The sequence below is a fragment of the Lissotriton helveticus genome, chromosome 1_2 (genome assembly GCF_964261635.1).
Source record: "Lissotriton helveticus chromosome 1_2, aLisHel1.1, whole genome shotgun sequence".
NCBI lineage: Eukaryota > Metazoa > Chordata > Amphibia > Caudata > Salamandridae > Lissotriton > Lissotriton helveticus.
The window spans coordinates 93894464-93908663 of record NC_136058.1 but is presented as its reverse complement, the minus strand read 5'-3'; the positions used below and the strand labels follow the sequence as shown (position 1 = coordinate 93908663).

Below are 14200 nucleotides of genomic sequence, written 5' to 3'. Positions count from 1 at the left end.
CAAGTTGGCCTCTGGATGAGGTATATTGATGATATCCTCCTGATCTGGAATGGTAGCCAAGACCAACTGAACAATTTTTTCACCTGGCTCAACCAACAATCTCAACAGGTCAAATTCACAATCACATCAGACAGTAACTCTATTGACTTTTTGGATGTTACAATTTACCATGAATCTGGAAGACTCCTCACCAAATTATTTCGCAAACCGGCTGAGAGAAATTCCCTATTGGCCTACAACAGTCATCACCCCCGTGCCCTTCGTGACAACCTGCCCTTCGGGCAATTCCTCAGGATACGTCGCAATTGTTCCACCAAAGATGATTATTTCTCTGAATCTCAGGACCTATCGAATCGCTTGCTGAGCCGCGGGTATCAAAGACGTTTGATCAAAAAGGCTCGTAAACGGGCATGGTTCTATCCCCGTGAGGAACTACTAGTGCCAAAAAACAGAACTGACCAGGAGCAGAGTCGCATTGTATGTGTAACGACTTTTAACACCAAAAGCAACAGTATCAAAAAAATCAACAAACACTGGCATTTGGTTTCTGATGATATCAAACAACCTCTGACACCGCTTCACGCATTCAAGAAAGCGAAATGCATTAGGGACCACGTTGTTAATTCTTTCTTATCCCCTGAATGTCAACCCACGATTAACACCCTATGGAACCTACCACCAGTCATTGGTCATTCCAAATGTGGCCATTGCAAGGCCTGTGACTTAACCATACAGACGAAGGATTTTGCATACCTCAATCTGACTGTGAAACTTAAATCCTTTAGTAACTGCAATTCCAGCAACGTCATCTATGCCATTGTGTGCCCATGCCATAAGATCTACATTGGGCAGACCCAGCAGAAAATTAAAGCCGGGATACTACAACATATGAGCCGGATTCGCTGTGAGGTTGAAGGCGCACCACTTGTAGAACATTTTAAGCTGAATAACCATTCACCAGAAAGCTTGCGATGGTTGGTCATTGAAAGAGTAACACTGGGACCACGGGGTGGCAACATCTCTGATATTCTCAACATAAGAGAACTGAAATGGATGTACTTTTTCAATTCCATTGAAACCGGCCTTAATGAATCTGATAGTTCATTTTCCCAATTGGCCACACTACTTTAATTAATCCGATGTGATAGTTCCCTATCTGTTAGCTTTGATACCCTACTCCCCACCATGTTTGCAATCCTACAGTGGCTATACCAATGTCAATATCACTGTTTAAGATGTATTATCGGCTATCTTACAAACTGTCGAGCTTTTACCCTCATGCTTGAGAGGTACGCTTTAATAATTCTGATAACTACAATCATGGTAAGCCTCACCATGTCCTCAGGTGGCTACATTATTGTTATGCTGGTTGTTCCACACATTCACACGCTGTTGAGCCTTTACCCTCATGGTTGAAGAGGTACGCTCGAATTACATGTACACTGTTCTGTTTCTTCTTTTTAACAATGTGTTTTCAAATTGAGTTCCAACTTCACGTTATTATGATATTTGTAAATATTTATATATGCTTCATTACTGTTTTGGGAACATCATTATTTGCAGCGCATAGGAACTTTTCCTAATTCTCTCCAGTCCCATCGATCGTGCCTGACGATCTAGTCTTTCTGCTAGTTCCATTACCAACCTGGGCCACCACGTGACTCATCACCATGACTCCCTTCCCAAACGAGGAAGCGCGGCATTTGCACCGCAACTCGCGCACGGAGCTTTTCAAGTCATTCATATCGAGTAAGTAAATCTGTGCTCGATGGCCATTCCCCGCCTCAAATCTTCTAACTAAGATCCTTTAAACTAAATACCCCCCATTTTTCTTGCCCTATCAGACTCATCTCGATACCTCAAGAAGTCTGAATTCACCGATCCTTGAAATTACCGATCCTTGAGATTCAACATGACGCTAGCAGTCGGTAAGCCGCCCCCCCTTTCTCGTCGCTGGCCTTGGCAACATGTAATTTTGTACATTTGACATTACATTATTGCCTGCTCATTCTCCTAGATGCAGCACCATTCCACCAGATTTTAACCATCTGACCACTTTAACCCGAGTCAAGCAGGACGCAGACTTTTGGTAAGATAACTCTCAATATGCCCGAGTTGCCAACTAGACCTAACCCACCATTGGTCCATTATATTTTTAATATTCTAATTTCCAGCGCATAAGTAACACTTGCCATACGGTTGATGTTGTACCCATTGGTACACGCTAGCGCCTCAAGTAGTCATCCCTAATTCTCGTTTTTTATATCCTTATGGCCGCGCATTAAGTCTGAGCTTTTCACGTAATACCACCCCCCATTTAATTGTTTACCACCTCTCCTTGGGTACCACCGTCAGCAAGTGTATGGCCAGTCTAGCGTATCAGTCCCTGTCTCCCCAGGCTTTCACTTAAGCCCATTTTCAAACTCCTGGGCATTAATTGATTTTACCTTTTGTTAAGCTTTGGACTCGCACAATGTTGCAGCGTCCAATCAATGATATTAACTTACATTAATGACCCCCATGAAACATGTTTGTCTCTACCTATGTGATAATTTTGAGGTTGATTTACTACCCTCTAATTCGAAATTCATTATACCCCCATTAGGTCCTTTGCCCCAACCCTCCCCCTATGGTCCTGATGAAGACCCCACAGCAAGGTTAAACGATCCTGCAACTACAAGAGGGTCGAAACGTCGACTGTTTGTTTTTATTGTGGCAACCTCACGCCAACATTTTGTATATACACTGTACCTTGTGCTGTATGCCTTTCTCCGAATAATATCACTATGCGATATGCAAGTTGTTGCTACTTCCTTGATAGCGTGAATAAGTGCCTAAAAGATTGATTTTACTGTCACTTAATCCCACCACTTCACGATCTCCTCACTATCACGTTCCTTCTTCCTCCTCGGGGCACTGTATGACGTTAAATACAGTTGATTGTTTTCTATATGATGTATATTAGATATACTTTATCCCACTGTGAATTAAACTGTGTGGGTCAAAACATTTGTTGTTGATTAATTCTATCTAAATTGTTTGTAACTATTACCTTGATACACTGGGACCCCCTCCTCTCAGTATCTATCTAACCCAGGTCCCAGTGACTACATATGGGTTTAACCCCCTTGTTCATAATCCTCCATTGTGTGGGCCAGTGTCTTGCGCCATACCGACTACTCTATACTCACTTAACGCTGTTACCTTTTCGCATTTGCACGGGGTTAGGGAGGGACTGCGGGGTGGGATTGGTTGAGGGTGGTGGGAAGTTGGGGTAGGGACGGGGTGGGGGGTAGTTCCAAATTAATGTGTTTTGAAATGAGTCTAGTTCGGATTCGGATCCTGCTATATATAATGTATCCAAATGCTTAGTGGTTTCTCCTGACTGTGGGGTGCCACATTAATTGCCTTGCTTGACTATTCAATAAAATCTGTTGTGAAAAAAAACCCACTAAGTCCGTAGGAAAAATCTTTAACCGGGATGAGCCTGGTTGGCGTATTCAACTCGCCCTCCAGCATGGTCAGCCTAAAATTGCACCCAGGTCCCAGTCTACTGCGACCATTGACTTTCTTTTGTGCTTTTGGTGCTTTTTGTACTTAAACATTTAAAAAAATTATATCTCTGGTTCACCTTTTTGGATTATTACCATTTTAGTGTCATTTTGTTAAGTACATTTTACTCTATTTTTCATATTTGGTTTGGGATTTTAATTGTTTTGCATTTTCACTTCTACTGTTCTCATAATGTATAATTACTTTAAGCTAAGCCTGTCTGCTCTGTACCATAGCTAGCAGGGGATTGAGCTACTGTTAATTTAGTGACTTTGAGAGTTCACGCACCCCAAATGATAATCCAGTTTCTTACATGCCCCATCCTGCTACTCTTGTACTCCTGAGAAGGTTTGCAGGCATCAGTGTGCTGCCCAGTCTCACTCTTGTTCTACCTCAGAGCCGATCCCAAGTCTAATCCTGATAAACCCAGAGCTTCAGGTCAATCTGTGATGTCACAGCAAGTAGGAGCCTTCGGGTAGGCCGTGCTGGCCATTTTTGTCACTTTACCTTTTTCTTCTAGTGCGCCTTCGGGCTCCAAAGATCTGCAGGGGTCTCCAGTCCGGTTTCCCTTCTCTGTGCAGTCTGTGCTTTTCGGGTTCAGCACTGGCTGCTGTGCCAACGTCTCTTCCGGCACCTTTGTCTGCGCTGATCCCCCGTGCATCGACGCTGGTGCTGACAGCGAATGAGGCCATGCAGCTTATTGTGCTGTATGACTCCAAGCGGAACATACCATGACTGCGACCATGTCCAACTCCCACTGGGGATCAGCAAGTTGGCAATTCTTATGATTGATACTTTGCACTTACCACGCTGTGGGTCTAAAACTTTGCATAACTCTTTTGCCACTGAGATAATGCAAATATTGATAATTTGGATAATATTTTTTCCTAGTATGATGAGGAAAATTGGTATGAAAAACTCCAAGATGCCAGTGGCCTGGGTACTGCTCCAGATAATTGCCTTGTTACTCCTCCCGGCCCTGCTGCTGAGGCAAGTGCTTCCTATGCAGTTGTTTTGTGCAGGGCAACAGAAGTACTAGTCCTACAATTTCCAACTGTGGAAATGAAGAATAATGTTCTGACAAAAGTACTGCAGCCTAGTCTTGCACCTACATATTGCACTCAATTGCATTTAATGGGACCCTCAAAGATACCCTCTTGGGCACTAGGGTAAAACCATGTTCGGACCACCAGTTAACAGAGGGGTCACTCTCTGCTATCGTCCAGGGCCAGATGACCTAGCTTTTCTCATACATCATCCTACACCAGAGAGCTTAGTGGTACCGGCATCCACCAGTAAGGTCAATGCCTTCCGTATCACCCCACCTGACTGTGAGTCAAAGAGAGTAGAGACATTTGCCAAGCCTATTTTCTCCTCCGCAAGCCTTGCTGTCTGAGCAAGTAACCACCAGCTGTCTTCAAGCCTGCTATTTCCATGCCCTATGGGACACGGTGGCCTAAGATTTTACCAGCAGTTCCAAACGGTCTTCAGACATCTCTAACTCAAACTATCCAGGATGGCCGCAATGCAGCAAAATTTGTGATCTGCTCTGGCTTAGACACAAACGACTTCTTAGGTTGGGCAATGGGTACCAATTTTGCCCTTCCGTGTCCCATCTGAATGAGGTCTATGGACTTCTGTGGAGATGTCCAAGCATCCCTAATTGACATTCCATTTGTTGTCTCTTGCCTTTTTGGTGACGTATTGGATTCAGCCCTAGAACAATTTAAAGAAAGCAGGGCCACGGCATATTATTTGGATCTATCTGACATTTCTACCAGCTATTTATTTATTTATTTTATTTGCAAACATCCACTCCATTGCTATGCTATGGAAATTTAATTTCTCCAACTTCAGGCTAGTCTGTCAACCCAGAAGTCCTTCCAGCCTTTTCATGACTGAGCTCTCGGCTCACAATGACAATACACCTGCTTTTAGGGACAGCGGGAGTCTCCGCCCGCCACCCCAGCAGCTGCAAGCTCATTCTACTGTGCCCTTTCCGCCCTGTCTGAGGCAGGATCTGGCCGTTCCTCCAGGGGTAACAAGCTGTCAAACAAGTGGGTTCACCAATTCGTACATCAGTGTTACACCCTACTATTTCTCTCCACCGTACAACACCATCCACTACTTGCAGGGTGACTGACATAAAACCACCTGTCCGTCTCACAACCGGAAATGCAGGCTCTTCTGGCCAGTAGAAACTGGGTGTTACTCCCACTACTTCCTGGTGTTTCAGAAGGACAGAGGCCTTTGTCCTAATTTAGATCTTTGCCCTATCAACACCTTCCTGCGAAAGGACAAATTGAAGATGCTCACTCTCCCCCATGTGCTGACTGTGCTACACACTGGAGACTGTATGGTGGTGTTGGACCTGCAGGCTGCTTATTTCCATAGTCCCACACAACAGGCCCATAGGCTCTACCTGCCATTCACAGTGAGTCAAGAGCATTTTCTGTATGAAGCATTCCTTTTCGGCTACGTCAGTGCTCCTCGAGTGTTCATGAAACCTTCAGAGGTTGGGGACACAAGTCCATCCCTGCCTAACTGTTGAAGGTGGGCTCATCCCTGGCAGTTATCAACCACCTCCAGTTGGCAACAAACCTCCTAACATTGTTGAGATTCTCATGCCGAAGTCACACCAGACTTCTTCGCAGATGCACTTGTTCATCTGAGTCATTCTGGATATTGTGCTGTTTTGCGTCTTTGCCCTGATCAGAGAGTCAGGACATTTGAGCTATGATTCTGATGTTTCAGCCTCTGTTTTGGATATCAGTGCATATGACTCTGAGAAAGATGGGATTGTTAAACTCCTGCATCCTGCTAGTCAAACATGCCAGATGCTAAACCGGGCTCACTAGTGGGAACTTAAGTCCCTGTGCACAGCACCAGGAGAATCTGTCGGATTCTATCGAGATTTCAGAGGAGACTCTAGTCTGCACTTGGGTTTGTGGCAGACTCTTTTTCCTGCCCTAACTAGGTTTGACAGTGCTGACATATGTACTGCTTTTGGATTGGGGCTGCCCTCTGGGATAGGTGGAGATCAGAAGCCTTTGTTCTCCGGCAGAAGCTCGACTCCACATCAGTGTGTTGGAGTTGCGAGTAATTTGTCTGGCATTGAAGGCCTTAATGCCCACCATTATAGGAAGGCTGGTGCAAGTGCTCATGGACAACACCACCACCATGTGGTAACAAGCAGATGAATCCTGTACCAGGAGGCTCTACGCCTATGGAAGTACCTAGACTACCGGGGAATCTCGGTGGTGGTAACCCACCTAGCGGGATTACTAACGAAAAGCCGGTGACTTAGCCACAAACTTCTATTCACCATCAAATGGCACGTGCATCCAAAGGTGGTGCTGGGCTTTTTCCAATTGGGAGAACTCTGGCCCGATCTTTTCACTCCCACCGAGCATGTGCAATGTCCGCACTTACGTACGTTGAAATTCCCAAGAAGGCGCTCTCTTGACTCCTTTCATTTAGAGTGGGACTAGGGACACCTGTTCATGTCACCTCAGTTACCTCTTCTTCCTAGATTTCTGAAGATGATGAGGGAGGACCATGCCCAAGTCATCAAAGTGGAACCAGATTGGGCCAGGAGAGTATTGTACTTGGAACTCCTGAACATGAGCATCTGTCTTGTCATCAGACTGCCACTTCAGAAGGATCTGCTGCTGCTGGAACACTGCAGGGGGCTGCACCCTGTCCAGCATAATTTGAATCTCCTTCGTTTGAGATACAACAGCTACTGTTGACCTCATTTGACCTTCATCCCAAGGTCGTTGATGTCATCTTGGCAGCTAGGTGTCCCTCTACAAAATCGGTGAACCCCAGCTGTTCAGACAAATTTGTGGCTGGCGCGGCACACGCCAGATTGGCACACGCCAAGCTTTCTGAAGTTTTGTCCCTGGCCCAGTAAGAACTTCCTTTGTGCATGGTATAAAGCTACATTCCTGTAGAGTTCTCGGTGGCAAAGAAGGGTAAGGTAGTGCAAAACTGGACCGTCTCCCCATGGATTGTTATCTGCATCAAGATCTGCTTCTCATTGGCCAAGAAGCAGCCTCCGGAAGGCTTATAGGCTTGTTCCACCAGAGCCAAAGTGCTATCACTGTGTTGGTATGTGGAGTGCCTGTCCTGGACATTTGTCATGTAGGTTCATGGGTGTTCGTTCATACATTGACAAAGCACTAATGTCAGTCTGGTTTGTCAAGAAGGGCATTTTGTCTGCTCGGTCCTGCAATGCTCGGTCCTGCAAGACTTTTTGGTATGAGCCTGCAAATGGGAGGCTTATTGGCAGACCAAGTATTTACATGTCTCTTCGAGATGGAACATGTGCTGTTTAAGAGCCGAGACCTAAAAAGGAGCCTGACATATCAGCAAACTGTGCATTACTAGGTCTTCCTAATTATTTTGTATAAATTGAAGCAATTTATTTGAATTTTCTAATGGAAATTATGGTGTTGCACAGTATTTGTATGATGATGTAAGTTTTACCCTTGGTATTAATGGTATGGATATAGTTTGAAAGTGTGAAATGGTTTTTGTTCTTTTTGGGAAATATGGCAGATCACTTACGCTATAATTGATTTCTCCATATATAGTATGTTGAAATTTTACTGATGTGTGTACTTGAATAAAGTAAAAAATATATATTTGTGATAGCAAAAAGGATTATGTTGCTTAACTGAACATATGACTCTAGTTTGAGCATTATTGGAGGTGGTTTTATCTCATTTCAATAGTTTACAGACCCGCCACCATGGGAGGTACTGCTTTGGAATCTACTCACAAAGTGGCGAATCTGCTGTTCGAAGTATCAATCAGAAGAATGTTACTTTTTTTCGGTAATGTTCTTTCTGGTGGATTATGTTTCTAACCACAGATGCCTGTCTGACACTTCCTGCGAACTAGACTTTTTATTTGTAAAAAGTTCCCAGTTTAGAGATCTGTACACTGGTCATGCCAATTTGCTGATGGGCTCTGCGTCTGAGGGCGTGGACAGACTAAGAAAGCAATTTAAATAAGCACACGCTCCCCACTGCTGGAGTGAAATTATGTTTTTGCGTAGCTGCACAAAGCAACTCACAGGTGCGCAGGAGTATGTTTTATAGTTTCTCGATCCAGTCCGATGCCTGGGGAGTATTTACGAGTTGTGGAACTTGGGGTTAGAGTATCTACCAGAGTGTTACAGAAGTTTAGTAACTTGTTCATTTGGAACTTCATTGTTTAAATTTGATTTCAGGTAAGTGAACCGACATGTGCCTTTTTTGCCACTGTTAACACAGTTGGAAACCTTACTTCTTTGTTAAACTGGTTATAAAATCTGTCATTCCAGTTGGCTAAGGATGAAGGCAGCTCTTTTGGTGGTTTTGCAGTGATTGAGTACGATACAGTAGAGCAAGCTGAGGAAGTGATTGGGGCAACAGATGGTATGATTATTGGCGGACACAACGTTCAAATATCCTTCTGCGCTCCAGGGTCCCCTGGGAGAAGCACCTTAGCGGCACTCATTGCATCACAAGGAATGGTAAGGGCTCCCATTATATAATATTGTACATATTTAAATGGAAAATCTTTCAGTATTGTAACTTGCTTTCCCTCCTTACAAATTGAAAAGTAATTGCTTTCTGTGACAGAAAGGACAGCTTTCCGCCAGCCTAAGTCCTGCATTGTATCTTTTTCCAGTATTTCAGTTCTTTTTCTTTCCAGGAGCTTTTTTATCCTCTTACTCAACCTAAAGGCAGTGTATTCATGGAGAATGGTATGGGGGAGTAAAAGGGTTTGGATTGGAAGCATATCCTATTTCATAACTTTGTCCCCAAAAAATCATATGTCTTCCTTTAGAACAAATGCAGTTAGGTGTGCTATTTCTGAGAATCCTGCAGATTGCTAATTAATGTAAAGTTCCAAATGCAGCTTTTGATCAATTCTTTTCACAAAATGGTTCATGTAGACATACTAATGTTAGCCTGCGATTGTGTCATCTTGAATGAACACTTTGTGTGCCTTTCCTCAAGTACATTCAATGAGGTTGTGCTTTCCTGGCCATAGCCAGCTATTTGTTGCCCGATGCATCTTTAATGCAGTGTCCAGGCATACTTCACATCTAGACAAACTGTTCATTGTCTAGTATTCTTAGGCCACGAAGCTTCTAGAATATACAATGGAGAGCATTCATGATGTTCTGAGCCCGAAATGTTTGCCCTTGTCTTTTTCTACATACCCGACAGTCCCTCTCCTGTAAATACTCTTCTAGTGAGTGCCATGAACACAGATTTCCTCTAACAGTTCCTTAATAATGATAATTTTAATCCTTAATCCATCCAAATGCCAAAATATTCCACAGATTACTTGTGTTGTTTGAGATTAATGGTGAGATACGTTTCTAAGACATATTGGTGTAGCTTGTCAAGGCTTCGATGGAGGCGATTTCAAATTCAGTCAGAAGCTACTGTCATATACATAGAATGGTGAATTTTGTTATTAATACACCAGTTTTAATGTGTTCTATTTTATCCTCCAAAACAATCTCCAGCATAGCAAGGCTACTAATACATGCTGACCGAACAATTGGTTCAACAAGAAAAAAGTTGTGAACTCTTTTGCCGCACTGAACCATCCACTTCTGCGTGCCAATCACCCAGCTTCACAAGAGTCCATGCTTTATCACATAAATCACTTAAAAGGATTTGTGTGGCACCACCCTAACCAGTGAACATTTTATCAACTTTCTCTGCACCCTCTCCATTTCTGAGAGCTGGGTTAGCTGGCACAGATAGAATCTTTATGATATGAACACATTCTTACGTCGAGCTGCTGGGCTTATCAAGAACATACCCGGGCTTGCAACCTGTCAATCCCTTACAATTAGTTGGCTTTACTGTCACTCTTATTTGCTTGCTTTCTATTGGACTGCTTTCTTTGTTTTAGCCTGCCAATCCTGTCTTTGTCCCTCCCATGGTGCAGAGTCTTTTTTATCACCTCTTTGATTGGCTGACTTCTGTGCTTCCTCTGCTCACTTTTAGAGAACTACTTTTGTCTTTCTGCTTAAGCTCTCCATGAGTGTGCCTATTTTCTAGCCCCCCTTCCATGTGCAACATGTTGAAAGCTCTTGCATGCTTCTCTCCACTGTCTGAGTTCCTTGTTGCATGTACACTCTCTCGTGCTTCTCCACCCCACTTCCTCTAAACCTCCTACATCCTTAGCGCTCCCAGTTGGTATGTCTCTTGCATGCTTCTCCCCCACGCTTTCAGTCCAGCCATAGATTTTCTAGCTAAGTTCAAATGCAGAAAGAAGGCATGCTTTCTGTATGTCATAAAGCAGCAACTGGACATGAGTTAAAAAAAAATCTAAATAAATTGCTTTCCTAGCTTCTGTTTCTATGATGTGACAATTCATGCTCATGAATACCTGCACGGCCTGGGCCCACCACCGATGTTTCTATCTCAGCCATATTTGTTCCATTTCAGACTGCTCCACATTAGTAGTAGCTGTAGGAAGCTGTTGCAGTAACAGGGTTTCTGTTGCAGTAGTAGGGTTTCTGTTGGGGTAACACCCCCTCCTCCCCCCACACATTTGGCCAGACTACTGATACACTTTGGCAGGGATCCAGTGCACATCAAGTCAATCTGGTTCCCAGGGCCTGTGTTCTTTCCCAAAACTGTACATTTTACCCCCAATAGGCACCTCTGGTTACATGTCAGTCCCTTGTAAAAGGTACCATGGCTGTGGCCAGGGAAGGCCTCGTAGGGCTGCTGCACTTATTGTGTCACCTCACATATTGTGTCACCTTTAGAGGCCCTGTACCTTTACACACCCACACACACACACACACACACTGCCATTGCAGGCTGCGTTTTCTGGTGCAGCACAAAGTGAAGAGCCAACATGGCACACATCCCTTTGTGCCATGCCTACAACCCACGGCTCTGGCATTGGTCAGCCACCCCTCTAGTTGGGTGCACTATACCAGTAGTGAGGGTACAGATGCATGAGCCCTGTACCCCTACAGTGTCTAGACCAATTCTTACTCATTGTAAGTGCAGTAATGACATTACGAGTATATGGTGCTGGGAGTTTGTTATTACGAACTCCATAGCACCATAATGGCTTTACTGAAAACGGGTATCAAACTTATTAGCACATTAAACCCACTCTGATGCCAGTGTGGGATTTAATGGAAAATGCACTCCGTGGGCATCTTAGAGATGCCCCTGAAAAACTACCAACCTCTGGTGGGTTTCCTGACTGATACACACAAGCATGCCACCACGAGATGTGGTTTCTGGACCCCTGGTGTGGGAGCCTTTGCTCCCTGAGCCCAGAAACAAAGCCTTTCCTGGGAGTAGATTGTCTCACCTCCCCCAGGCCAGGAATAGCCATCTGTGGCACGAAAGATTCAAAGGCCTTGCTGCCTTTGTAACATGACTCCTTGCTTCTCCTGCTATCATGAGACCCCTTCCTGTCTCCCCTCCTTTTCGGCAGGAGGACAGGAGGGAGCAATTAGCACAGCCCAGAAGGTGTGCCCATCTCTGCCAACCCCACCCCTCAGGTGGGGGAGTCGAGGTGAAGCCCACTCTTCAGTGCCCGCCATCTTGCAGATGGCAGGCACTCAAATCAAGATTAGGGATTGTGCCCACTCCCCCATGTGGGGTGAGCAAACCAAGGGTGAAGTCACCCTAGGGTCAGTAGTATTTAGGGGGCTGCCCTGAACAAAGAAGACAGATTCCCGCAACCTAAGAATATGAAGGACGAAAGAAAACCCCCAGCAGAGGAGACTGCAGAGAAGAACTGACTTGGCTTGAGCCCTACCGGCCCATCTGCAGTTTCACGAGATCCTGCGCCAAAAGTCACCTTGTCATGCAGCCAGCGACCTCCAAAAACCCTGGAGGACTGACTGCCATCAACAAAGACCTGACCTCCTGTGAACAGCAGCTCTGTTCAAAAGAATCACAAAGAAAGACTCTGAGCCTGCTTGGACAAAAACTAGATCCCTGGAACCACCACTGCACCCGACGCCTAGAGTGAGAATCCAGGTGGCCCACCGGTCCCAGCAAGGTCCTCCAGAGTCGGAGTCCACCGTGGGATGACCCCTCCGGGACTCCCTGACGTCGCATGCAGCCTCTGCACAGAGACCCTCCCCCCTCAACCGCGAGTGGCCTGGTAAGGTGAAATCAACCTTAAAAGACACCCCTGCATCCACCCTCCTGGAGAAGAGAACCCAAGGTGCACCTACGTCCTGAGCCCTCCAACTCACCTGCCCAGCTGTTGGTTCCTCCCGGAAGTCTCCCTGGACAGAGCCTGCAGCCAAAATCCCAAACTGGCAACTCCCATTGAAAACAAAAGGGCATTCGAAGCCAAAACAGCATCCTGCACCCGGCCGCCCCTGTGCCGCTATGGGTGCACCTCTTGTGCTTAACTGGATCCCGCTTTGCCCTGAGCTTAAGTGCAGGAGCTTTGCTCTCACAACCTTGTGGCCTGCTAGTGAGCAGCCACCAACCGGAGGCCACTCTTTCCCCGTTTGGATAACATTGGGCCGCAGCACCCTGCAGCCAGATACCCTTGTGCCACTGAGGGATTTCTGATAGTGCATCCTCGACCCGGGGGGAACCCTGGTTCTAACCCCAGAATCCCAACTCCCACAAACAAGTACTTACCTGTAAACCGATAACTTCATTGCCTGCCATAGGATTGCATTGTCTGCTTTTCCTTGAAATCCTTGTGTGTGGAGTTGGTTTGTATAAAAACGTGAAAAAATGCAAATGTACCAAAAGTGATTCACTTACTTTTGTCTAGGAAATGTTTCAGTATGATATCTAGGCATATCACACTGATTAGCAAAAGTAACTTAAAAAGTAATCCAAGAAGTAACAAGTATTTTAATCTACAGTAGCTGAAAAATAATTTTGATTATTGACTTTCCTGTACATCAACCAATTGCATTTGAACCTGCATTCAACTGCAAAGTATTATTTCACTTACCTGGACCAGGCCTGGCTTGGTCCTAGAAATAAAATAATCACATAATATTTTTGCACAAACAAATTGGTATGACTGTACAATAAATGCTTCACACTGCCCTCTAATAAAGACTTATTGCTCACCCACACTACCACAAATAGAGAGTAAGGTGCTATCTACTTTAACCTCTGCCTACCGTTTGGGGTTCCACTGGACTCTGCACACAATACCTTTTTTGCAGCGTGAATCTTTCTGGATTCACTATGCTGTGCATTATTCCGCGGTCTTGTGGTTGGGTCCGGATTCGTAGTCTTTTCTTTGTTTTTTTTTTTTTGTAGCCCAGGTGGGCGTCGGCGTCACACCCCTTTGGGTGTATTTCCGGTGACGTCTGCATGCTTCCTGCGGAAGCTCCCACTCTTGGGCGCCATCTTCAGATTCTTTTTTTCCGCGGTCGGGTCTGGATCGTTCCCGTTTGGGCTCCAGACTTTTTTGGAGAAAGAAGAAAGAAAATACAGAAAAGACGAGGAGAAGTCATCTGAAGACTGCAGGGGACTTCATCGACGAATAGCCGGCAAGGAGAAGGCGTTTTTTCATCAAGATCATCGACGACCGTTGACGAACACGCGACCAGAGAGGCCCTGGGCGCTCGATGATGGACAGCACACCGTTCAAGTTCTGCCGTAACTGCTAC

General features: G+C 45.2%; 1 protein-coding gene across 6 annotated transcripts in view; it reads left to right on the top strand.

Annotated features, from left to right (window-relative positions):
* RAVER2 (ribonucleoprotein, PTB binding 2) overlaps window positions 1-14200 on the top strand; it is a 407034-nt gene that overhangs the window by 103061 nt on the left and 289773 nt on the right. For all 6 annotated transcript variants that reach the window (XM_078669153.1, XM_078669118.1, XM_078669128.1 and 3 more), the window contains exon 4: window positions 8885-9076. In XM_078669153.1, coding sequence (XP_078525279.1) covers window positions 8885-9076 — 192 coding nt within the window. The remainder of the gene's footprint in view (window positions 1-8884; window positions 9077-14200) is intronic.